Source organism: Callithrix jacchus, chromosome 13 (assembly GCF_049354715.1).
Source record: "Callithrix jacchus isolate 240 chromosome 13, calJac240_pri, whole genome shotgun sequence".
Lineage (NCBI taxonomy): Eukaryota > Metazoa > Chordata > Mammalia > Primates > Cebidae > Callithrix > Callithrix jacchus.
This window is the reverse complement of record NC_133514.1, coordinates 39,214,537-39,239,424: the sequence shown is the minus strand read 5'-3', so window position 1 is coordinate 39,239,424 and position 24,888 is coordinate 39,214,537. Positions and strand designations below refer to the sequence as shown.

The 24,888-nt window shown below is 44.3% G+C and overlaps 2 protein-coding genes and 1 pseudogene across 11 annotated transcripts in view; 1 reads left to right on the top strand and 2 right to left on the bottom strand.

Moving 5' to 3' along the window:
• LETM2 (leucine zipper and EF-hand containing transmembrane protein 2) overlaps positions 1 to 24,888 on the bottom strand; it is a 27,306-nt gene extending 2,418 nt beyond the window's left edge. The window contains exons 1-11 of one of the 10 annotated variants that reach the window (XM_078347517.1): positions 24,785 to 24,888; positions 23,365 to 23,445; positions 21,517 to 22,167; positions 19,266 to 19,719; positions 16,958 to 17,101; positions 10,710 to 10,847; positions 10,065 to 10,265; positions 8,039 to 8,158; positions 6,757 to 6,870; positions 3,626 to 3,727; positions 1,731 to 2,814 (exon numbers count right to left, since the gene is read on the bottom strand). In XM_078347517.1, the coding sequence (XP_078203643.1) occupies positions 2,773 to 2,814; positions 3,626 to 3,727; positions 6,757 to 6,870; positions 8,039 to 8,158; positions 10,065 to 10,265; positions 10,710 to 10,847; positions 16,958 to 17,101; positions 19,266 to 19,388 (984 nt within the window). In that variant the 5' untranslated portion in view covers positions 19,389 to 19,719; positions 21,517 to 22,167; positions 23,365 to 23,445; positions 24,785 to 24,888 and the 3' untranslated portion in view covers positions 1,731 to 2,772. Of the gene's footprint in view, positions 1 to 1,730; positions 2,815 to 3,621; positions 3,728 to 4,043; positions 4,134 to 6,756; positions 6,871 to 8,038; positions 8,159 to 10,064; positions 10,266 to 10,709; positions 10,848 to 16,957; positions 17,102 to 19,265; positions 19,720 to 21,516; positions 22,168 to 23,364; positions 23,446 to 23,937 lie in introns of all 10 variants that reach the window. The other 9 variants (XM_078347518.1, XM_078347514.1, XM_078347513.1 and 6 more) reach the window with 9 other exon arrangements.
• On the bottom strand, positions 21,589 to 22,154 carry LOC103787513 (ubiquitin-ribosomal protein eL40 fusion protein pseudogene; annotated as a pseudogene).
• NSD3 (nuclear receptor binding SET domain protein 3) overlaps positions 24,050 to 24,888 on the top strand; it is a 123,348-nt gene continuing 122,509 nt past the window's right edge. Inside the window, exon 1 of the mRNA XM_017963779.4 lies at positions 24,050 to 24,219. The gene's annotated coding sequence lies outside the window, so the exon portion shown is untranslated. The remainder of the gene's footprint in view (positions 24,220 to 24,888) is intronic.

The window sequence follows — 24,888 nt, the reverse complement described above, 5'->3', positions numbered from 1 at the left end:
GCCTAAAGTGGCCAGGCACAGTGGCTTATACCTGTAATCCCAGCACTTTTGGAGGCCGAGGTGGGCAGATCACCTGAGGTTGGGAGTTCAAGACCAGCCTGGCCAACATGACAAAACCCTGTCTCTACAAAAATACAAAAATTAGCTGGGCATGGAGGCACGTGCATGCCTGTAATCCCAGCTACTCCGGAGACTGAGGCAAAAGAATCACTTGAACCCAGGAAGTGGAGGTTGCAGTGAGCCAAGATCACACCACTGCACTCCAGCCTGGGTGACAGTGGAAGACTCTTTAAAAAAAAAAAAAAAAATTGTCTGAAGTCATACCCAATGAGATCATTAGTAGCAGGTATAGCCAAGGTATCTGCATCTACAGAGAAGGGAGCAGAGAGAAAAAGCTCTGAGGCGGCCGGCACAGCCTTCCATTCCCTCTGCTGAGGAGAGCCAGGGAAGAGGGCAGTCTGCAAGAACCCAACTACTAAGACTTAGTCTGGGTGGGTTCCCTCTAGGTGGATCCTCAAAAGTATTCAGGAACATTTCCACCATACTGCCCTACATGCCGGTCTTTGCACACAGAAGAGATCTATTTCATAAATATGCTAAAAGAGGTATAATTGTCTCTACCCTGGGAGGCTAGCAGCAATGTGAGCGGCTCTCTAGGAACATTGCACATCTCCTCTCAGCTCTGCACTGTCCATTGGTACCGCGGCAGTGGCTTGAATCAACATGGTGGGAGTACTTATATCACTGGAATAGGCAGATGCTATTTATCAGGGCTTTCCCCCCATCAAAGAGTTGGTGGCTAATGATTTACCAGAACGCCACTGGCTGGGGCTAGATATAAGTGTCACTGAGCCCAACAACCAAGCCCCCTAAGTGATGAGAACAATGAAACATCCCTGACTGCTGCTAACAGAAGAGTGGGAGGAGAGGTGTATCAGGTGGCTGGGGTTTCTTGACCGGGTGACTGCTCATTCCCACCCTGCTTGGAGGGAAAGCCAGAAGGAACTACAGGACAGCTCAACAGTATCTATGACTCACTCAGCTAAAACAGGGTTGAGCAAGTTAAGCTAATCCCTTTCCCATATTTAACACCTGCAATGTGACTAATTAAAACCCATCATTTTAAAAATGGGAAAATTTATTGTGAATCACCTCACTAGGCAGGATCCATGACTTGTATTTGCAAGGTAGGAATTCATTCCCTAAGAACTGGGCTTCATTAGTGGGACATGGGGCTCCTCTGATGGAGCAGGAGTTTAGAAAGCATTGTAGAGTGCATATTCTTTTTTTTTTTTTTTTTTTTTTTTTTTTGAGACCGAGTTTCACTCGTTACCCAAGCTGGAGTGCAATGGCGCAATCTCGGCTCACCGCAACCTCCGCCTCCTGGGTTCAGGCAATTCTCCTGCCTCAGCTTCCCGAGTAGCTGGGATTACAGGCATGCGCCACCATGCCCAGCATTTTTTGTATTTTTAGTAGAGACGGGGTTTCACCATGTTGACCAGGATGGTCTCGATCTCTTGACCTCGTGATCCACCCGCCTCGGCCTCCCAAAGTGCTGGGATTACAGGCTTGAGCCACCGCGCCCGGCCCCTGTAGAGTGGATATTCTTGAAGTGCTGGTGACATTCACATTTAGGTAATCCCAGACAGGACAGTTGAATTTCGTTTGAACTGACTGCCATCTAACCACGGCAAGTAAATCTAATTTTATCACCTACAGACTGAAAGTACCTTATGAGACGGGATGGATATACTCCTCAGTAAGATCTTTTCTGGATATAATGAAGAGAAGCTTCTTGCAGAAAATGGAGAGTTAAACATTGGCAAGCAGATGTTTCTAACCACTCCCCAAGGGAAGAAAACTCTTGGCTGCCTGGCAATCTGTCTGTTACGTAGTATTAGCAATCCTGAAAACACCAAACATAAGTTTCCTAATGTAATACTTGTTGCTGGGTAGTACAGGGATTATAGCAGACCTTTACAACCCCTATGACTAATAGTCTTGTTTGTGAAAGACAAACTAACCAGAAACACGCCCCCAACACAAACAAATGGTTAAGGTTTAAACCCTTAATTACGCTTCCTCGCAAAATGGTGGCTAATGAAAGCCATATGTGCTAGAAGAGTGGCTCAGATTCCTGCAGCCTCTGCAGGCCCAAGAGGAGGATGTCAGAACAACTAAGCAGCCATATCTTTTCTGCTTGCTAATGTTTAACTCTCCATTTTCTGCAAGAAGCTTCTCTTCATTATATCCAGAAAAGATCTTACTGAGGAGTATATCCATCCCATCTCATAAGGTACTTTGTTTCCAGGGTGCTGATCCTACTGATAGGTCATTCAGAAAGTTAATCAGGTGCTTTTAAAATGGTTTTTGGAGCTTCCAAGTTCTTACTTAGAATTCCAAGCCATAGGAGACAGAGAAATCTGATTCCATTATGCAAAAAAATTTCCTCTCTCAAAGGATGTACACAAGAAGCTGTTAAAAAACAAAATGGTGGGGGGTGGGCTTTACACAAGGTTGAGTGGGGTAGTAATGGTGCAGAGGAATGGGACTTTGCAATTATATTTTTCTAAATGATCTGAACTTGGTCTCACTACTCACATCACCTGGAATGGTTACAAGGCCTCAAAGGACTATCCCATGGGCTAAACGGCTGATCCTCACTCTGAAGCCAGAGTTTTAGCTGGGAGGTCCTTTAAAAATTCCACTGTTGAGGGCCAGAAGCTGGAGAGAGTGAGCTCCATCCTCAAGTAGTCCTTATGCTCCTTTGAACTAGCCTTGCTGTTCTGTCTTTTGTGATTTGGCCTGGAGTGTCTAGGCGTAAAAAACATAAGGACTGTAGGCATTAGTCACAATTAGACTTATAAATTCTTTAGGAGTGAATCCCTTTTTTGTTTTCTTAATCAAAATAGTGACAGACCACAAAGTCAAATCTCAGGACTATAATTTACCTTATAATCTCAGGATTATAATTTACCTTGATGATAAAAGATAAAGAGGATGTACAAAAAACAAGGTCTATGTGTGCCTTGGATGCTTTTCTGGGCTTACCCATTTGTGTCTTCATAGATTCTCTGTCCTACCCGGAGCGTCTTTGGTCTACAAGAGCCACTTCCCAATTCAGCTCTCCACAGTCTCCCTCCTCACTGTTTACTCTGTGCTCTGTGTCATGCCCTGTGCTCTTGCCCCAAATCCCTTCACACAAATGGGAAAACTGGATTCGATAAGTAATTTCTTATTTACATGCATTTCTCCTGAAATTTGCTTTCCTGCTAGTATTTCCTGACATCAGAAGCCTGTGTAAAATACACAACACATAGAAACTATTTCCATCTAGCACATTAAAAAAAGGGTCTGCCTATTATAATTGGCTTCTACGCTTGGCATGTTTTTGTCTGACCCACAATTGTATTGGTGGATTTTTTTTTTTCTGCTTTTGGATAGCTGAAATAAAAAACATAGTGGTTATAAGATGACTAAAGTTCGGCCTACAATTTCCTGTTTGGACAACAGGAAGAATTGTGCAGTGTTTTGCAATAGGACTAATTCTAGATTCTCACTACCCTTAAAGATAACTAGAGGGAAAGAGTTTTCTCTTTCTTTGTCTTTTATTAAAGATACTTACAGCTTCTTTAGAAGTAGTGATGGATCCTTTAGGTAATGAAAGAGGTGTTGATGGTGTTGTGGGTGATGATGTAACTGGTGGCGACTGTATAAAGTCTTCATCCTTAAACATCAGAACTTAGAGTTGGGTTACTGATTTAAAACAAAATGTGTATTAATCTACGGTCCACTGCCTTGACTACCAGGAACTTGTTACAACGACTTCATATCCTGGCACAGGATTCAAAAGGCAAAATCTGAGACCTATTACAGAATATTAAGCTTCCTTAGAAACCCATCAAACAGTACAATAAATGTTCCTTATTAAGGAACATTGTATTGAATTTCAATTTCATTAAGGGGATTAAAACAGGAGAAACTGACCTATTGCTATTTTCATTTTTTAGTCTAATTAACCAAATGGAAAGTAACCATCTAACAGTCCCCTTCAGTTGAGGTGCAAGATCCACCATGTTCTCTTTAGATTCAGTGAAAGTAGGTAATTCCACAAGAATATCTGTCTTTAAAGCCTGGGGAGAGAAACATTTTATATATCATAAGCTTTCTGCTCTTCCTAAAACTCAGAAACTCTTTTACGGTAGTCAGTACCCTTTTTAGCACAATTTGCTTTCCACTAAATCCCTAACTTCCTCCTCCAACTATACCCTTTATGAGTAACATAGGAAATATGCCCCTGACATAGCAACTTAGTATTATTTCACTGAGTCTTGAGTACTTTATATACAAAAGTTACACTCTCATTTCATTCTAGTATTTAAAATACTCATTCATTAGCAATCCACTAATTTGCCAATACTGATCCTGCTGTCGGCCTCAAAAATAAAAAGCCATTTCTCAGTTGTCATTTTATTTTATTTTTTTATTTTATTTTTTTTTTTTTAGAGACAAAGCCTCGCTCTGTCACCCAGGCTGGAGGGCAGTGGCATGATCTCAGCTCACTGCAACCTCCACCTCCTGGGTTCAAGCAATTATCCCTACCTCAGCCTCCTGAGTAGCTGGGATTACAAGCGCCCACCACCATGACCAGCTACTAATTTCTGTATTTTTAGTAGAGACGGTTGTTTACCATGTTGGCCAGCCTGGTCTTGAACTCCTGACCTCAGGTGATCCAACTGCCTCAGGCTCCCAAAGTGCTGGGATTACAGGTATGAGCCACCACCACACCTGGCCTCAATTATCATTTTCTAATAGCATTGATATAACTTGGTCTAAATTGCATCTATCATTTTTAGTATCTAATAATAAATGATAAAATTGCCTGACTTACTAAATCCTGTAACACAAGGAAGATGGGGAGAGGGGTGGTATTAAAATAGATAACGATCAGAATGGGGGTGGTGATAGAATAGGTAGCTATATTACAGTATATTCGATTTGATGTCTCTCTGTTCTTCACAGAACCTACCATGCTACTTGTTCTCATTTTGTATATCTACATGTAGAATAGAAGTTTAAATATTTGGGTGGGGAAAAAGCCAATAAAATGCTTAGGCGCTAATCATTTTGTCCTTAATTCCTTTTTCACCCATACCAGAAAGCAATATCTGGATAAAGAGTTTATGGCTCTCTAGAATAATTCTGAGAACCCAAATTTAGCTGAGACAACTCCTCCAAGATTTTATTGCCTCTAGAGCAATCTAAGAATGACAATTAATTTTGGTCTGTCTCGAATGAATGGATCCAAGAGTTGGACAGAGTAAGAACCCACTACCCTGCCTTTTAGAACATGGTCTATACTCTAAAACTGCTCCCAGTCTCCCTAGAATTTTTCCTGGACAAATCCCAAAATCAGATATGAAAATGGAAAGCAAGATGGTGTTTCCTGAAGTCGAGTTTTCATACTGGACTTCAAATAATTTTCCTTGGCTTGTCCAAGACTTGTCTCAATTACATCTAATTAAGATGTAAAATGGGCTGGGCACAGTGGCTCACGCCTATAATCCCAGCACTTTGGGAGGCCGAGGCGGGTGGATCACGAGGTCAAGAGATCAAGACCATCCTGGTCAACAAGGTGAAACCCTGTCTCTACTAAAAATACAAAAACTAGCTGGGCATGGTGGTGCGTGCCTGTAGTCCCAGCTATTCAGGAGGCTGAGGCAGGAGAATTGCTTGAACTCAGAAGGTGGAGGTTGCAGTGAGCCGAGATCGTGCCATTGCACTCCAGTCTGGGTAACAACAGCGAAACTCAGTCTCAAAAAAAAAAAAGATGTAAAATGACTGGTCCTCACTTAGCACTTGGACTGATCACCTAAACCACAGTGTAGCATCTTCTACAAGAGTCTTTCCTTTCCTACTCATGCAGGGTTCTGAGTCAGACAGGAAGCCACCAGCTAGAGAAGCAGGAGGCCCTTTCTGATGGGCCCAGAGCAAGATGCTGTAATGACTGGGCCAATCCTGTCCTCTTCCATACAACACCATGAAGGAAAATGATTAAGGAAGTGAGTCGAAGGACAATCTAGATTAGCCGATCAATGCTTAAATATTAATAGGAATCTGGACAAATGAAATAGAACAGGAACTGTTCAGTCTAAAAGGAGAAAGCAGCAGAAACACACAGACACACACAACCAGTCACACCAATCTGCTAATGAAGATTAGATAGATTAAGGAAAAGGAATAAACTACTCCTGGCTAGGTGTGCTGGCTCACACCTGTAATCCCAGCACTTTGGGAGGCTGACACAGGCGGATCACTTGAGGTCAGGAGTTTGAGACCAGCCTGACCAACATGGAGAAACCCCGTCTAAAAACACAAAAATTCTCCTGCTTCAGCCTCCCAAGTGGCTGGGATTATAGGTGTGCATCACCACACCCAGCTAATTTTTGTATTTTTAGTAGAGATGGGGTTTCACCATGTTGGTCAGGCTGGTCTCAAACTGCTGACCTCAGGTGATCCACCCGTCTCGGCCTCCCAAAGTGCTGGGATTACAGGTGCAAGCCACCACATCTAGCCTTTATTTTTGTTTTGTGTGTATTTTTGGGAATTTTTAAAACATAAACATATAAAGCTAGTTGGGCCAAATTCTAAAAGGCCAAAAGAAATGCCTGCTCTGACTGCAAGAGTACACCAAGCATTTATGGAGAGGCCTCAGTTGGATGGATGTCGAGGGTCCACATTAACCCAGGTACTCACCTTTCCACTGAGTGGTATCTCAATTGGCTTGGGCTTCACATCTATCAGGTAGAAGGTACGGGACAGGAGCAAAAGGGAAGGAGGGACGTTCTCCTTCAGGTGGAGGTCCTGCCACTGGAGAATGGGAGGGGAACAACATTGTGAGAATCACAGAACACCAGAGCCGGAGGAACCTGTGGTCATCTAGCGCCTCCCTCAGTGATAGCTTCCCATCGCCTCCATTCCCCCAGCCCATGATTTCCAAGCCACACCATGGCGGCTATCCTAACACCATCTGCACGTACTTCATGGAATTTTTAACAATGATAGGAATGAAATGTAATAGGAGTTACTCCTTTGTTTTAAAGCATTGATGTTCTTACTTAAAATATAAATATGCTATCTGAGGAAAAATATTAAACGGGTTACCACAGCGTGTGTTGGTTTGGGGCACTAATTGAAAAACAGCCCCAGGTGGGCCACCAGGCAAAGTGGGGACCCCCAGACAGATTCACACAGATGACAGGCCTTGAACTGAAATTTTTGCCAGGACCCTTTCTTTATACTACGTGGAGTAGGTAAAATTCTAAGGTGGCCCCAAGACACCTTGTCCCTGGGGTACCCACACCCTCTAGTTACTCAACAGTATTCTGGGCACTGTATGAAAGGATTTTACAGATGTAATTGAGGTCCCAAGTCGGTTGACCTTAAGAGAGGGAGATTATTTGGATGGGCCTCACCTAATCACATGAGACCATAAATTTGGGGCTAGAGGTCAAACACGGTGGAAACTGGAGATTTCAAGCACGAGGAGGCTCTGGCATGTGAGAAGTCCTCTGATGCCAGCTTTGCAGATGGAGGGGGCCAAGAAGCAAGGAATACAGGTGGTCGCTAGGAGCTGAGAGTAGCCTGGGGCTCACAGCCAGCTGTGAAACAAAGACCTCAATCCGACAGCTGCAAGGAACTAAGTTCAGCCAACAAGCAAAGAACGTGGAAGCAGGTTGTTTCCCACAGCCTCCAAAGGAATACAGCCTACACTTCTGACCTACCAACTGTGAGCTAATACACTGATTTTAAGCCACCAAGTTCATGGTTCTTAGGCAGCAATAGAAAACTGATAGAGTACCTGATCTCAATCAAAGGGAAAAAATCAACCTAGTTCTTCAGTATCCCACTGCTCAATGAAATAAGGCAAATCATGTAAGATGGTTCACTGGCAAAAGAGAAATCACATGAAGAGGTTTGCATATTGTAGGGGGGAGCGTTCTGGGGAAGAGGGTCCTGGAGGGGTGCTGCTACTTGCCTCTGTGAGCTGTTGTCGCAATTGTTCCTCCGTGAGACCCAGTGATCTCATCCCTCGGGCTCTACAGGCAGCCTGTAGTTCTGATACACTCAATGCCTTCACCCCTTCCTTGGCAATTATCTGAAAGAAATGTAAGGGATGGAGTTGGAGCTTTTGATTCCAATTTTACATAATCCCTAAATTCCAGCAAATCAGTGGGAACAGAGTTGGAGGCTTGGATACTTCATCCTCTGCACTGGCTGTTGCTGCAAAGGCGAAGTAGGGAGGTAGCAGTTGAAATAATGGGAATCCTGCCAACAGGTATTAGCAACATCAGAGATATTTATACAACTCCTCCCCAACATTCTGTCATCAGAGTAATTATTTCCCCTCTTGATCTGCATTTTGTCTGGTTGTGGCATACCTACTTTTCTCTTCATGGCAGTTTTATGGTTCATCAGAAAAAAGTAGTTCACTTGAAAAGCTTACAATATACCATTTGTTGCATGTCCCTGTAGTGGTCTCCCCTGCTGCCCTCCCATCAACCCCAGAAATGGCCCTGACACACTGGTTCATAAAACTCCCTCAGTATATACTACAGTTTATGTCAGGTCTCCATATGCAAGCCTGGAGCCCAAAAATCTGAAGTCCTGCCTGCCCCAGCTGATGTCTCCCACCCCTGCCTGAGTTCGCCATTGTCCCTGATCACTTCCATAGACAAGCCCCTCACCCAATCCTGCCATCTTAACTGTTCTTATGAGAATGTAAATACCTCTCACCCAACCCTGCCATTGTAACTGAACCTGTGGTCATGTATACTCCTTTGCCCCTACCCCCCACCACTATAACTGATCTTATTCTGCAACACCCCCACTCCCCAAAAAACTACCCAAACCTATAAAACCAACTCCTATCCCACTGCCCTTTGCTAATGCCCTTTCCTGCCTTAGCCCGCCTGCACCCAGGTGAATAAACAGCCATGTTGCTCACACAAAGCCTGTTTGGAATGTCTCTTCATTCAAAGCGCATGTTTTTTCAACAGTTTCTGCTTGGCATAACCCAACATGATGGTATTTCTGGGGCCAGTATTTATTCCAAAGTTCTAAGAGCAACAACTGAAATCTAAATGGGGCCAAAGGGATCATGTGTTCTCAGTTCTGGGAAACCTGCTCCCCCGGGCAAAATGCTTTTAAATCAGCTGATTCTGAGTCAAGAAACATTCCGTCCATTTTTTTAAAAAGCCTAATTAGTAGTTATAGTCCAAGGATGCCTTTCTTCTACAAGGTGTTGAGGCTCTGCTTTTCCTCCCAGCATTATGCTTTGCATACCAAGCCAACTACCCCTTCTTGGCAGGCCAATGCACCAGGCAGAATATTGACTTTGGCACCAGCTTCCCAGTATGAAAGCAGAAGTGTGGGAGCAGAGATTTGTCAGGAATCTACTGAGCTGTTATTTCCTTCCCAGCAGAACCTAACTGCTCTAGATGAGTCTCTGCTAAGATATCCAAATTGCTAACTGCTTATGATGGCCTTCTCAAGAAAATGAGGAAGAGGATGACAACTCCTCAAATGAATAATCAAGGTTCAAGTTGTCATAGTTATAGTTGTTTAAACCACTAATTTTGCTAGAACTCAACATGACTAGACCCAACAGAAAATACTGCACTTCTGGCCAGGCGCAGTGGCTCACGCCTGTCATCCCAGCTCTTTGGGAGGCCGAGACGGGTGGATCACCTGAGGCCAGGAGTTTAAGACCAACCTGGCCAACATAGTGAAACTCCCATCTCTACTAAAAATACAAAAATTAGTCGGGTGTGGTGGTGCATGCCTGAACTCCCAGATACTTGGGAGGCTGAGGCAGGAGAATTGCTTGAACCTGGGAGGTGGAGGTTGCAATCAGCTAAGATTGCGCCACTGCAGCCTGGGCGACAGAGTGAGACTTCGCCTCAAAAACAAAAACAAAAAATACTGCACACTTCATCCCATAGGCACCCTAAGGTATCTCCTAAAACCTTGCTAATTCCCTAGAGCTATGGTTAAGTTCTTACTTCATCATCTGCTTTTATAGACTTCAGTTTCATCAGGAGCTGAAAGCGTAGCAGGTTGTTGGTTCCAAAAGTCTGCAATTCCAGCAGTTTGCAAAGGGCAACCAGCTGAGGGCGATCTAGGTGCTCCAGGGCTAGCTGGTCCTCAAATAGTTTGGAAAATTGAACTATCTCCTTTGTGCTGGGCTTGTGGCCTGTCTGGACCTAGGCAGTGGGACAAAGAGGCCAATTAAAATGTGTTTCCTACTTAATTTAACTTTCCCACTAGGCTATTTGAAAGAGACGTCAAAGCATTTATGGGACTCTGTCTGATATGGAAATGGGCCTCATAGTATACAGAAAAGATATCTGTCTGAAGTCAAACTATATCAGCTGAAGAATCAGTAGTTCAGAAGTTTAACTCGAAATCTACTGTTGTTTCCAAGAAGTTATCAAGGTCTTCAACATGTTGATTACTTTAAGGCAGGCTTATCTGCAAACTACTATCAATGTTTATAATATTACATGTTTACAATAACTAATTATGTTCATAATTTAGATATTTGCAATTTCAAAGATGGTGAACAATTTGGGAAATCCATGAGGACATGTGTTTTTGATATAACTCCCAGCCCCGAAGTTGTTTGGCATTACATAAAAGATGGACACCTGCTTCACGTAGGATGAGAGCCGTGTAGAAGCATCATTCATCTTGGCTCTGTTCCTCCTTGCCATTTCTGTCATGGTTTCTTGAAGAAATTTTGCTATTTCCAACTTTGCAGCCATTTTCTTTTTCTGTTTTTCTTCCTTAATGGTAGAAGAGTAAAAGTTACTCAAGCCTTCATGATTGCAAATTGGTAGATAAAGATGGGAGAAAAATCGCTGTCTCCTTGTTATTGCTCATCCCTACATCATGTAGTCACATGATGCTCAGGCTTAGCTGAATGGGTTGGTGAGACCAGAGCAAGTAAAAAGAAGCCTCTATTTGGAAGTTGTCTCCTTACATTTTGTAATCATAAGCATGTAATAGATCCAAAATGTTCACCCATTGGGAGGCTTTATCTTTATCATTATTTAGAATGAGATACTATACATACATATATATATATTTTTTTTTTGAGACAAAGTCCCACTCTGTCACCCAGGCTGGAGTGCAGTGGCAACAATCTTGGCTCACCACAACCCCCACCTCCTGGGCTCAAACAATTCTCCTGCCTTAGCCTCCTGAATAGCTGGGATTATAGGTGTGTGCTACCACACCTGGCTAATTTTTTTTTTTTTGAGACAGAGTTTCACTCTTGTTGCCCAGGCTGGAGTGCAATGGTGCAACTTGGCTCAACACAACCTCCGCCTCCCAGATTCAAGCAATTCTTCTGCCTCAGCCTCCCAAGTAGCTGGGATTACAAGCATGCACCACCACACCCGGCTAATTTTTTGTATTTTTAGTAGAGATGGGGTTTCTCCATCTTGGTCAGGCTGATCTTGAACTCCTGACTTCAGGTGATCCACCTCGGCCTCCTAAAGTGCTGGGATTACAGGCATGAGTCACCATGCCCGGCCTTTGTTGTTGTTGTTGTTTGGGAGGAGTTTTGCTCTATCACCCAGGGTGGAGTGCAGAGGTCATCTCAACTCACTGCAATCTCCGCCTCCTGGTTCAAGCAATTCTCCTGCCTTAGCCTCCCGAATAGCTGGGATCACAAGTGCGCACCATCACAAGTGCGCACCACCACAGTCGGCTAATTTTTGCATTTTTAGTAGAGAAGGGTTTCACCATTTTGGCCAGGCTGGTCTTAAACTCCTGACCTCAAGTGATCCGCCCATCTCAGCCTCCCAAAGTACTGTGATTACAGGCTTGAGCCACAGCGCCCAGACAAGAATGAGATACTATCTTTAACCTGGTGCAAACCATCCAGGCTGCCAGTTGAGCCAACTCCTTGTTTGAGTGGCCCTGGGTTTTGCTTTACAAAGAAAACTAAAAAATGGACTGTACACTAATGTGGCTTATAGTTTAACTAGAAAACAGACATAAGTAATTACAATACAGTAAGTTAAGTGCTCTAACAGACATAAACAACACTACACAGAAGAAAAGTAAATGGACACTCGTAGGACACTGTTGACTAGTATGTCTTAATCCTTGTTCATCATCAGAAATGTAGTATGGTAGCATTTTCAAAATAACCACAGTCAGGACTCATGGCAGTAAAGAACAGGAATCTGTGTATATTTTTAAGTTGCCTAGGAGATTCTAATGATCAGCCAGTCATAGGAATCACTGATTTTTGGATAGATCTTAAAGGATGTAGACCAAAAAAAAAAAAAAAAAAAAAAAAAAAAAAAATCACACAATGGCAATACCATGGTTGGAAACCACTCAGTGGCCAGGAGCAGTGGCTTACGCCTGTAATCCCAGCACTTTGGGAAGCTGAGGTTGGTGGATCACCTGAGGTCAGGAGTTTAAGACCAGACTGGCCAACATGGTGAAACCCCATCTCTACTAAAAATACAAACATTAACCGGGCATGGTGGCACATGCCTGTAATTCCAGTTACTCAGGAGGCTGAGGAGAATCGCTTAAACCTGGGAGGACAGAGAGCCAAGATCAAACCACTGGACTCCAGCCTGGGCAACAAGAGTGAAACTCCATCTCAAAAAAAAAAAAAAGAATTCCTGCCCTCATGGAACTTTTAGTGTAGTGGGAGAGACAAACATTAGTGACTAATGAATGATAATCCAGTAATTCCTCATATTAATAGAGAAGCATAATGGGTAAGTGCTATGAAAGAGAAATGCCTGGTACTGTGATCTGATATAAACAGAAAGCTCCTCTCTCCATGAAACAAAGCAAACAAGAATTTTCTAAGACTGTGGCTATGATGTAGACATATTTGTATGTTTTAGGGAATAAGTGGTGTTCAGGAAAGAGGTAACGTTTAAATAAATCACTTCCTCTATTCCTGTCTTCCTGAATTCACTGATATTTTTCCTTGAAATGTTATGGCATTAATTCTAGATGCTGATACTTTTTTTTTTTTTAAAGATGGGGTTTCACCATGATGGCCAGGCTGGTCTTGAACTCCTGACTTTAGGTGATCCACCCACTTCGGCCTCCCAAAGTGCTAGGAGTACAGGCATGAGCCACCGTGCCCAGCCTAGATGCTGGTTATTTTACATGTAAGCAAATTAAACCATTGCCAGGCAGTCAAATATTATAATTTGATTTTATCTTGTGTAGGCATCCCAAATTTATCTTCAAGTCTTTTTTTTTTAAGATGGGATCTCACTCTGTCACCTGGGCTGGAGTGCAGTGGCATGATCTCGGCTTATAGCAACCTCCACTTCCTGGATCCAAATGATTCTACCGTCTCAGCCTCCCAAGTAGCTGGAACTACAGGTGTGTGCCACTATGCCCAGCTAATTTTTGTACTTTTAGTAGAGACGAGGTTTAACCATGTTGGCCAGGCTCATACTGAGCTCCTAACCTTAAATGATCCACCCGACTCTGCCTCCCAAAGTCAGGAGCCACCGCACCCGGCCTTGAAATCTTTATTCTTATTGTCAATTTCATAATGTAGTCTCTGCCACCTCTCTCTTGGGCTATGATTCCAGCTGGTTTCCCTTCCTTGGCTCTGCCCTCTGCTGCCAGCAAAATTATTCTTCCAAAACACAGATCTAATCATGTCATCTACCCAGCTACCCTGCTTCAAATTTCCCTTTCTATTATTCACCATGAGAAAGCCTAAATTCCTTAAGCAGGTGGATGCCTTCCAACCTGATCCCAACACATCACTTTGTCTGTTTCCTGTCACTGACACCATGGAACTGCCTACTTCAACCGCAAATAACCAACCAGTGGTCTCTGACTACATTATACTCTCTTATGCCACTGAGCCATGTTAAATGCTATTTCTTTTATCCAGAATACCTTTCCCAGACTGTGGTAAAATCCCACTTACTCTTTAAGTCTCAGTTCCAAAGTTACCTTTTCTGTGAAAAATTTCCCAACCTTACTGATGTAAAAGTTGCCCTCTTTGTCCTCTCGTAATGTTTTGTTCACACCTCCTTACCATACGCTATCTAGTAGAGTGGCACAGAAGGATGAGAAGGAAGGAGCTGCCTCTGTTTTCTCACCTGCACAGTGACTGCCACACTCAATGAAGGCTCATTCTTCTCAGGGGCTGCTGAACGGTCTGTTGGGCTAAATCAAACCTCGTCACTGTGGTAACAATGGACTTCTGTTTTCTTTATTCTTTTTATTTTATTTATTTATTTTTTTAACTCCTGCCCAGGCTGGAGTGCAGTGCAGTGGCATGATCTCAGTTCACTGCAGCCTCCTGGGCTCAAGCAATCCTCCCACCTCAGCCTCCCAAGTAGCTGGGAATACAGGTACATGCTACCACACCTGGTTAATTTGTTTTAAATTTTTTTGTAGAGAGGAATCTCGCTATATTGCCCAGGGTGGTCTTGAACTCTTGGGTTCACCCAATCCTCCCACCTTGGCCTCCCGAAGTGCTGGGATTACAGGGATGAGCCACAGCATCCAGCCTGTTCTCTTTATTCTTTTAACAGTTAAAATCAAGTTAGAATTTAGTGAAGAAGAGAAAATCTTTTCAACTAATGGTGCTACAAAAGCTAGATATCCACATTAAAAAAAAAGAAAAAAAAAAAAAAAAACAGAGAAATAAGGCTGGGCACGGTGGCTCATGCCTGTAATCCCAGCACTTTGGGAGGCTGAGGCAGGTGGATCATGAGGTCAGAAGATTGAGACCATCCTGGCTAACACAGTGAAACCCTGTCTGTACTAAAAATACAAAAAATTACCCAGGCACGGTGGCACGTGCTTGTAGTCCCAGCTACCTGGGAGACTCAGGCAGGAGCATCACTTGAACCCGGGAGGCAGAGGTTGCAGTGAGCCAAGATGGCACCACTGCACTCTAGCCTGGTGTCTCAAAAAAAAAAAAAAAAAAAAGAGAGAGAGAGAGAGAGATGAATCTAGATACTGACATTACACTTTTTATAAAAATTAACTCAGCTGGGCACAGTGGTTCACATCTGTTATCTTAGCACTTTGAGAGGCCAAGGCGGGCAGATCATCTGAGGTCAGGAAATCGAGACCAGCCTGGCCAACATGGTGAAACTCTGCCTCTACTAAAAATACAAAACTTAGCTGGGTGTGATGGTGGACACCTCTAATCCCAGCTACTCGGGAGGCTGACACAGGAGAATCACTTGAGCCTGGGAAGCAGAGGCTGCAGTGAGCTGAGATTGTACCACTGCACTCTAGCTTGGGTGACAGAGTGAGACTCATTCTCAAAAAAAAAAAAAAAAAAAAGTCAACCAAAGATATAAACAGATACCTCCCCGAAGAAGATACACAGATGGTAAATAAGCACAGGAAAGATACTCAACATCATATGACATCAGGAGATTACAAATTAAAACAATGAGATACCACTACACATCTATTTCGTAGCAAATGTCTAGAGCACTGACATCAAATGCTGGTGAAGATGTGGAACCACAGGAACTCTCATTCATTGCTGGTGAGAATATAGAATAATATAGCCACTTCAGGAGACAGTTTAACAATTTCTTAAAAGCTAAACATAGTCTTGCTGTACAATCCACCAATTACTCTCCTAGGCATTTATGCCAGTGAGTTGAAAGCTTACATCTACACAGAAAAGCTGTACATAAGGCCAGGCGCAGTGGCTCACATCTGTACTCCCAGCACTTTGGGAGGCCCAGGCGAGCAGATCACCTGAAGTTGGGAGTTTGAGACCAGCCTGAGCAACATGGAGAAACCCTGTCTTTATTAAAAATACAAAATTAGCTGGGTGTGGTGGTGCATGCCTGTAATCCCAGCTACTTGAGAGGCTGAGGCAGGAGAATCACTTGAACCTGGGAGGCAGAGGTTGTGGTAAGCCGAGTTTGCACCATTGCACTCCAGCCTGGGCAACAAAAGCAAAACTCTGTCTCAAACAACAACAAAAAAACCCTGTACATAGTGTTTACAGAACTTTTATTCATAATTGCCAAAAACTAGAAGCAATCAAGGTGTCCTTTCATAGGAGAATGGATAAACAAACTGTGTTACAGCCGTAACAATGGACTATCATTCAGTGATAAAAAGAATTGAGCCATGAAAAGAACTTGAAATGTATATTGCTAGGTGAAGGAAGCCAATCTAAAATGGCTACACACTGTGTGATCCCAACTATATGACATTCTGGAAAAGGCAAAACTACAGAGACAAAAAAAAGATCAGTGGCTGCCCTGAGTTGGGGAGGAAGAGGGAGGGACAAATAGGTGGAGCATGGGGATGTTTTTTTAAGACAGGGTCCTCCTCTGTTTCCCAGGCTGGAGTGCAGTGGCACTATCATAGGTCATTGCAGCCTCGACCTCCTGGACTCAAGTGATCCTCTTGCTCCAGCCTCCCAAGGAACCGGGACCACAGGTATGACCTATCATGCCTAACTAGTTTTTTTGTTTTTTGTGGAAATTGAGTCTCTCTATGGTGCCCAGGATGGTCTCAAACTCCTGGGCTCAGGCAATCTACCTGCCTCAGCCTCCCAAAGTGCTGGAATTACAGACATAAGCTTCTGTGCCTAGAGCAGTGAAACTATTGAGTATGATACTGTGACGGTGGATACATGACCTTATGCATTTGCAAAGCCCACAGAACTGTTTCAACATAAAGAGTGAACCCTAAAGTATGAGCTTTAATAATAAAATATCAGTCTTGGTTCTTTAATTGTTACAAATATGCCACACTAATTCAAGATATTAATTACCAGAGAAATTGTGACAGGGTAGGGTGGGGAGAAGTAGTACTTTCTGCCCAATTTTTCTGTAAACCTAAAAACTCCTCTAATAAAGGTTATTAAATTTTGTTAAAGTTAAAAAATCCTACATACCTTTTTGGATTCACTTTCAAAAGTTGATGGCAACATCTCTGGGAAGAGTTTCAGAAACACTGGTAATAAGAATTCCATGAAGGGTACAATTATGAACACCATAAATGGAACCAGGCGGAAGAAATCAACACAAGTTCTCAACAGCTATAGAATTAAATGCACATGCAATATTCATTATTTTAGGGCACACCAAAAACAAAAATCAAAAACAAACAAAAACCTGTTTTGGTTCATCTTTCTTTCTTTCTTTCTTTCAAGAGAGTGTTGCATTATGTTGCCCAGTCTGGCCTTAAACTCCTGGGCTCAAAAAATCCTCCCACCTCCCAAGGAGCTGGGATTACAGGCATATGTGCCATGCTCAGATTGGTTCTTAAAGTGTTAAAACCCCAAGACAGGTTTTCTGCAACTGTTTATAAAATGAAAAGGCAGGGTTTTCCTGTTTACCATAGCTCTGAATTTATTTTTATTGGATATCTTGAAGGAAATCTATGATAATAAAAATATTATTGGCATCTCCTAGACTTTATTACGTTAGAGGGTCCATACTTTAATAGCATAGTACCACTTCAAATTGGGGTGTTGTTTGTTTTTTGTTTTGTTTTGTTTGAGACGGAGTTCCGCTCTTGTTACCCAGGCTGGAGTGCAATGGCGTGATCTCGGCTCACCGCAACCTCCGCCTCCTGGGTTCAGGCAATTCTCCTGCCTCAGCCTCCTGAGTAGCTGGGATTACAGGCACACGCCACCATGCCCAGCTAATTTTTTGTATTTTTAGTAGAGATGGGGTTTCACCATGTTGACCAGGATGGTCTCGATCTCTTGACCTCGTGATCCACCCGCCTCAGCCTCCCAAAGCGCTGGGATTACAGGCTTGAGCCACCGCGCCCGGCCCCTGTTTGTTTTTTTGAGACACAGTCTCATTCTGTCTCCCAGGCTGGAGTACAGTGGAACAATCCCAGCTCACTGCAAGCTCTGCCTCCCAGGTTCAAGCCATTCTTCTACCTCAGCCTCCTGGGTAGATGGGACTATAGGCACATGCCACCATGCCTGGCTAATGTCTGTATTTTTAGGAGACAAGGTTTCACCATGTTGGCCAGTCTGGTCTCGAACATTTGACTTCAAGTGATCTGCCCACCCTTGCCTCCCAAAGTGCTGAGATTACAGGTGTGAGTCATTATGCCCTCCCAAAATTGGGTTTTAAAATGCATATGCTTAATAATTAACAATACTTCAAACATGAAGCCTCTCAACTTCTTGGAGAGATTAAAAAACACAATTATAACCATTCTACAAACATGTATATGTACCCCTGAACCTAAAATAAAAGTTTGTTAAAAAAAAAACCATTCTACAGGCCGTAGCTCATGCCTATAATCCCAGCACTTTGGGAGGGTGAGGTGGGTAGATCACCTGAGGTCAGGAGTTCAAGACCAGAGTGGCAAACATGGTGAAACCCTGTCTCTACTAAAAAATACAAAAATTAGCTGGGCATGGTGGCTTGTGCCTGTAATCCCAGCTACTTGGGAGGCTGAGGTAGGAGAATTGCTTGAACCAGGACCTGGGAGGCTGAGATAGGAGAATTGCTTGAACCAGGACCTGGGAGGCTGAGATAGGAGAATTGCTTGAACCGGGACCCGGGAGGCTGAGATAGAATTGCTTGAGCTGGGACCCGGGAGGCTGAGGTAGGAGAATTGCTTGAACCGGGACCGGGGAGGCCTCCCAAGTAGCTGGGATTACAGGAGCCCACTACCATGTCTGGCTATTTTCTTTTTTTTTTTTGTATTTTTAGTAGAGACAGGGTTTCACTATGTTGGCCAGACTGGTCTTGAACCCCTGACCTCATGATCTGCCCACCTTGGATTCCCAAAGTGCTGGGATTGCAGGCGTGAGCCACTGTGCCTGGCCTAGTCTGAGATTTTTTTTTTTTTTTTGAAAGGGAGTCTCTCTCTGTCACCCAGGCTGGAGTGCAGTAGCGTGATCTCGGCTCACTGCAACCTTCACCTCCCTGGTTTAAGTGATTCTCCTGCCTCAGCCTCCTGAGTAACTGGGATTACAGGTGCATGCCACAATTCCCAGCTAATTTTTGTATTTTTAGTAGAGAGGGGTTTCACCATGTTGGTCAAGCTGATCTCAAACTCCTGATCTTATGATCTGCCCACCTCAGCCTCCTGAGTACAGGGATTACAGGCGTGAGCCACCACGCCCAGCCACCTACTCTGGAATATTTAAGAGGAAGTTTATGTTGAATTTAGAGCTCCCAATAGTTCATTTTAATTTCACATTTTTTTTCTCAAATATGATTCTTGCCTACCCTTCGTCTCTCTCGTCTGGTCAGGACCTGTCCATGCAATAGCCTCCAAACCATTCTGGCAGCAACTTTGGTGTCAATCCAAAGTAAGTGGAATCCATTGTAATAATATTTAAGTTCATCCATGATTTTTTGTCTATAAGATTGCTCGCCTTCTTTAATCTTTGCGCCAGTTTCTTTTGTGGCCTGAGGGCTTGTCACCTGTGGATCTTTTGTGGCTTGCTCCAGCTGAGGTTTGCCAGGAACCTCTCGCAGCCAGCAAGTGGATGTGTGTAGCTTTTGTATTAGTCTAGTTCGTGAGTGAAGTATGGTATTGCCTGGATGACTAGGATCTGAGTACTTCTTGCTCCCATAGTTCTCCAGACATGTCTTATTTAAATGGGAATCTGGCAAGTGAAGAAATGCACATGATGGGGAATAAAAAGAGCAGATAGGATGGACAAAATGGCTGGAGAATCTGGAATGAAGAGCAACATCCTCTGAGTTAAATACATACTATTACAAAGCACACACTATCACAAAGCACATACTATTAAAGAAATAGGTAGTACAGCTGGTCAAAATAAAATAGCTTTTTTTTTTTTTTTTTCAGTTCCGTCATCCACACTGGAGTGCAGTGGCGCGAATTCAGCTCACAACAACCTCTGCCTCCTGGGCCTAAGGAATTCTCCTGTCTCAGCCTTCTGAGTAGCTAGCCTGGCTCATTTTTGAGTTTTTAGTAGAGACAGGGTTTCACCAAGATGGCCAGGCTAGTCTCAAACGCCTGACCTCCTGCCTTGGGCTCCCAAAGTGCTGAGATTACAGGCGTGAGCCACCATGTCTGGCCAAGGAATACTGTTTCAAAAAAACATTTGATGGTTGCTGAAGGGATCAGCCAAGCACGTAATACTGCCTTGTCTATTTAGTGTCTTTGAACCCCTCAAATGAGAGGCACTTACAGCTAAAATACCCTTCACCTAAATTCTACATGAACATTAGGGCTGGGTGCAGTGACTCACGCCTGTAATCCCAGCACTTTGGGAAGCTGAAGCAGGTGGATCACCTGAGGTCAGGAGTTCAAGACCAGCCTGGCCAACATGGTGAAACCCCATCTCTACTAAAAATACAAAAATTAGCCAGGCGTGGTATCATGCATCTGTAATCCAAGCTATTAGGGACACTGAGGCAGGAGAATTGCTTGAACCCAAGAAGTGAAGATGCAGTGAGACGAGATTGTGCCACTGCACTCCAGCCTGGGGGACAGAGCGAGACTCCATCTCAAAAAAGAAAAAAAATTAGGATTGGGCACCCCAATTAAGGATCTCTACATTCTGGTATTGCAACAGCCCACAGTCTGCAGTTAAACTGCCATATCAGATTGTTTGAAAATCAAAGTATGACAGACATAAGCAAACAAAGTGACTGGAAAAGAGATGGCTTTTTCCATTCTTTCAGTTGTTTGTTTGTTTTGAGACACGCATGGTCCTCCCTCTGTCACCCAGGGTCCCAGGCTGGAGGGCTGGAGTACAGTGGCATAATCACAGCTCACTGCAGCCATGACCTCCCAGGCTCATGTGGGAGAACACAAGTTCTCAACAGCCTACAGAATTAAATGCATATGCAATATTCATTATTTTGGAACATGCCAAAAACAAAAGCAAAGAAAATTTGTTTTGTTTTGTCTTGTTTTTTGAGCTATTGTCTTGTTCTGTTGCCCAAGCGAGAGTGCAGTGGCGTGATCCAGGCTCACTGTAACCTCTGCCTCCTCAGTTCAAGTGATTCTCCTGCCTCAGCCTCCTGAGTAGTTGGGACTACATGCACCCACCACCACATCCGGCTAATTTTGGTATTTTTAGTAGAGATGGGGTTTCACCATGTTTGCCAGTCTGGTCTCGAACTCCTGACCTCAGGTGATCTGCCTCCCTCAGTCTCTCAAAGTGCTGGGATTACAGGCATGATCCACCACACCTGGCTCTTTTTTTTTTTCTTTCTGTTTAAAAGACAGGGTCTTGCTATGTTGCCCAGGCTGGCCTCAAACCCCTGGGCTCAAGCAATTCTCCCACTTCAGCCTTCCAAGGAGCTGAGATTACAGGCACATGTACCATGCCTGGCTTGGTTCTTAAAGTGTTAAAAACCCAGGCTGGAGTACAGTAGTGTGATCACAGCTCACTGCAGCCTTGACCTCCCAGGCTCAGCATCCTGAGTAGCTGGGACTAAAGGCCCACAACACCACACCCAGATAGTTTTTTAAATTTTTGCAGAGATAAGGTCTCACTATGTTGTCCAGGCTGTTCTTGAACTCCTGGGCTCAAGCTGCCTTTCTGCTTAGACTTCCCAAAGTGCTGAGATTATAGGTGTAAGCCACTGCAGCCAGCCTCAGACTACTTTTTTTTTTTTTTTTCTGCTCCAGTCAACCAAAGGGACATTTTATTGAGGCTCCAGGGCCATGGGGCCTGGGCAGGAGGCTGCCCTTCCCAGAAGGAAGAGGCTTATTTGACCTTCTTCTTGGGGCGCAGGTTGTTGGGTGTGGCCACACTTCTTGCGTCAATTGACAGTACGGGGGTGCTGGCGAACATAGCACTTGGGGCAGATCATCTTGTTGCAGTTGTATTTCTGGGCGAGCTGTCGAAGGGAAGGTTCAATAATGCCACCTCACAGGTGCAGAACCAGGTGCAGAACCAGGTGCAGGGTGGACGCTTTCTGGATGTTGTAGTCTGAGAGAGTGCAGCCATCCTCCAGTTGTTTGCCAGCAAATATCAGACACTGCTGGTCAAGAGGGATACCCTCCTTGTCTTGAATTTTGGCTGTGACATTCTCAATGGTGTCACCAGTCTCAACCTCAAGGGTGATGCTCTTGCCCATGAGAGTCTTCAGAAAGATCTACATCTCTGCGTCTGCAACTCAGCCGCCTCGCTCCAGCCTCAGACTATTTTTAAAGCATGCCAAGATAAAACACTCTTTGAATGGCCAAAAAGGGAAAAGTGCTCAGTGAATAGTTTTTATTTAGTCTCAGTGAATAAATAAATGGTAACAGACCTTAATGGGATAGAAATATGCCCTAAGACTGGCTTGTCCATCAGCCATTTTACTCCCTTTATATCTAAGGACCTCATGTGACATCCATCAATTAAAGATACGTCACTCTAAAACCATTACATCTTCTGGCCACGCACAGTGGTTCATGCCTGTAATCCCAGAACTCTGGGAAGCTGAGGCTGGTGGATCGCCTGAGGTTAGAAGTTCAAGACCAGCCTGGCCAACATGGCAAAACCCCATCTGTACTAAAAATACAAAAATTAGCCAGTGTGGTGGTGCTTGCTTGTAATTCTAGCTACTTGGAAGGCTGAGGCAGGAAAATTTCTTAAACCTGGAAAGTGGAGGTTGCAGTGTGTCAAGATATCATGCCACTGTACTCCAGACTGCATGACAGAGCGAGACTCTGTCTCAAAAAATAAAAATAAAGAAAAAAAATTACATCTTCTATCTTAACCTGTACCACACATCTACAAAATTACTCTGCCTGAGTTCTAAAGCACGTAGAAAATTTGCTGTAAGTTTAAATACATTAAGATGTCAACATCCTAAAAACCAAGTTTTTGTTTTTTGTTATTCTTTTTTGAGACAGAGTTTTAATCTTGTCACCCAGGCTGGAGTGCAATGGAGCAATCTCAGCTTACTGCAACCTGCAACCTCTGCATCCCAGGTTCAAGCCCAGTCTCCAAGCAAGTTTTAATTGTGTATGAAGCCAATCCCTTTATACATATCCTTTCCATCTAGAAGGATGAAGTTCAGGCTGGGCAAGGTGACTCACGCCTGTAATCCCAGTACATTGGGAGCCAAAGGCAGACGGATCACCTGAGGTCAGGAGTTCCAGACCAGCCTGGCCAACATGGTGAATCCCGGTCTCTACTAAAAATACAAAGATTAGTCGGGCATGGTGGCAAACACCTGTAATCTCAGCTACTCCGGGGCTGAGGCGGGAGAATCAATTGAACCCATCAGACAGAGGCTGCAGTGAGCAGAGATCGCACCACTACACTCCAGCCTGGGTGACAGAGTGAGACTCCATCTCAAATTAAAAAATGAAGTTCATATGGGGGGGGGTCGTAACACCAATGCTTACCTTGTTCGAGCAATAGCTAAGACTGAATTATAACTGTAGAAGGCCATATTTATTTTTGTCTCAACTAGTTAACATAGGGACCTAGGCAAAAGGAGTAAGTAAACAATTTAGTATTTTAAAAACACAACAATTAACATACATCAGGATTTAAGTGTTTTTAACTATTGCAAAGGTAGAACATTTATAGGCAAGGTACAAAATCTCCTTCAAGCTAATTTCCAACAACCGTAGATATTTTCTTAGCTCTGGACTTGAGAATGGTACTTTGAGATCCCAACAAATGGTAATGATCTCTAAGATGATGACGTTCATGAAGATGGTACGGTCCTCAGACATTTTGATTTCTGGTCAATAGTATCTAGTAATGCAACTTCAATGATTGTCAAGTACTTAAAAAGTGGAGCAAGACACACCTATTTGTAGCCTTAAAATATAGGTAGAAAGTAAATATCCCGGATTTCTTTTCAGTTAGCATTGTTCTATATTTAGGCAAGCCGTCCCAAACCCTGAAGATTGGAAGTACCCACAAATCTAATTTAGGTAGCAGTGAATGAAGGTAGACATGGAACCTACTATTCCCTCAAGTGGAGGTAAAACTGTTTCCCTTGCTAGTGATTCTCCAGAGCCCAAACTGAGTTTTGAATATGTAGATAACCTTCACCAAAACCATTCTCCATCCAGGGGCGCTTTTCTGCTAAGGGCGGCGAAGGGCAGCAGAAGAGCTGGCATCTCCCAATGGCAGCTCTGCTCTCTTTCGGCTGGGAAGGGAGTTCCAAGGGCTGTACTGGAGAGAAACCTCAAGGACAGAGCTGACACTTTGAACAGGCGCTTGGAACCTCTGGACCCATACTAACGGTAGGTGGCATTTCGCTGGCGGGAGACGAGACCCGAGGCGGCGGTTAATCCGCTCGGGCCCGGGCTCTCCCGGGCGGCGGACACCACTCGCACTCACATTGGCACTGCCCCACGCCCGCTGCTCCCGGGCTCCCTCGGCTTTGCCCCTTACGACACTGGAGCAAAACGCGCCCTCGGCTTCCTCCGCCGGCGGCCTCGGCGCGCGTGGTGTGCGCGCGGCCTGCATGCGGCGGGGTCTGAGGGATTTGCTTTGGTTTTTTGGTGCGGGGGTGGGACAGGCACCGGAACGACGACCCTGGTGGACGATTGGGGTTGTTGGAAATGAAGCCGAGGAGAAGCAGGGCCCGGGACAGAAAGAAGGAGCGCGTTGTGTGGGGGAGGGGAGACCGAGCTTCAAGAGTCTGGGACGCGGGCGGGGATGAGGTCGGGAGCCTAGGAGTGAGCGGTGGGAACTGGAAGTTGTCAGGGAGCCTGAATCGGGCGCTGACGGAGCGGGCTCCCGAGGAAAAAAAGGCAGCGCGGCCCACCAGGTCGTGGCCTGAGGGTTGGGCCTGCCCACCCCTACCTCCTCGGCCGGGCTCCGCGGAACGGCCGCCGAGGTCCTCCTAGTTCCTTCCCGAGTCCTCCAAGGTACCTCCATGCTAGAAGGGCCCGAAGCCAAGTCTCTAC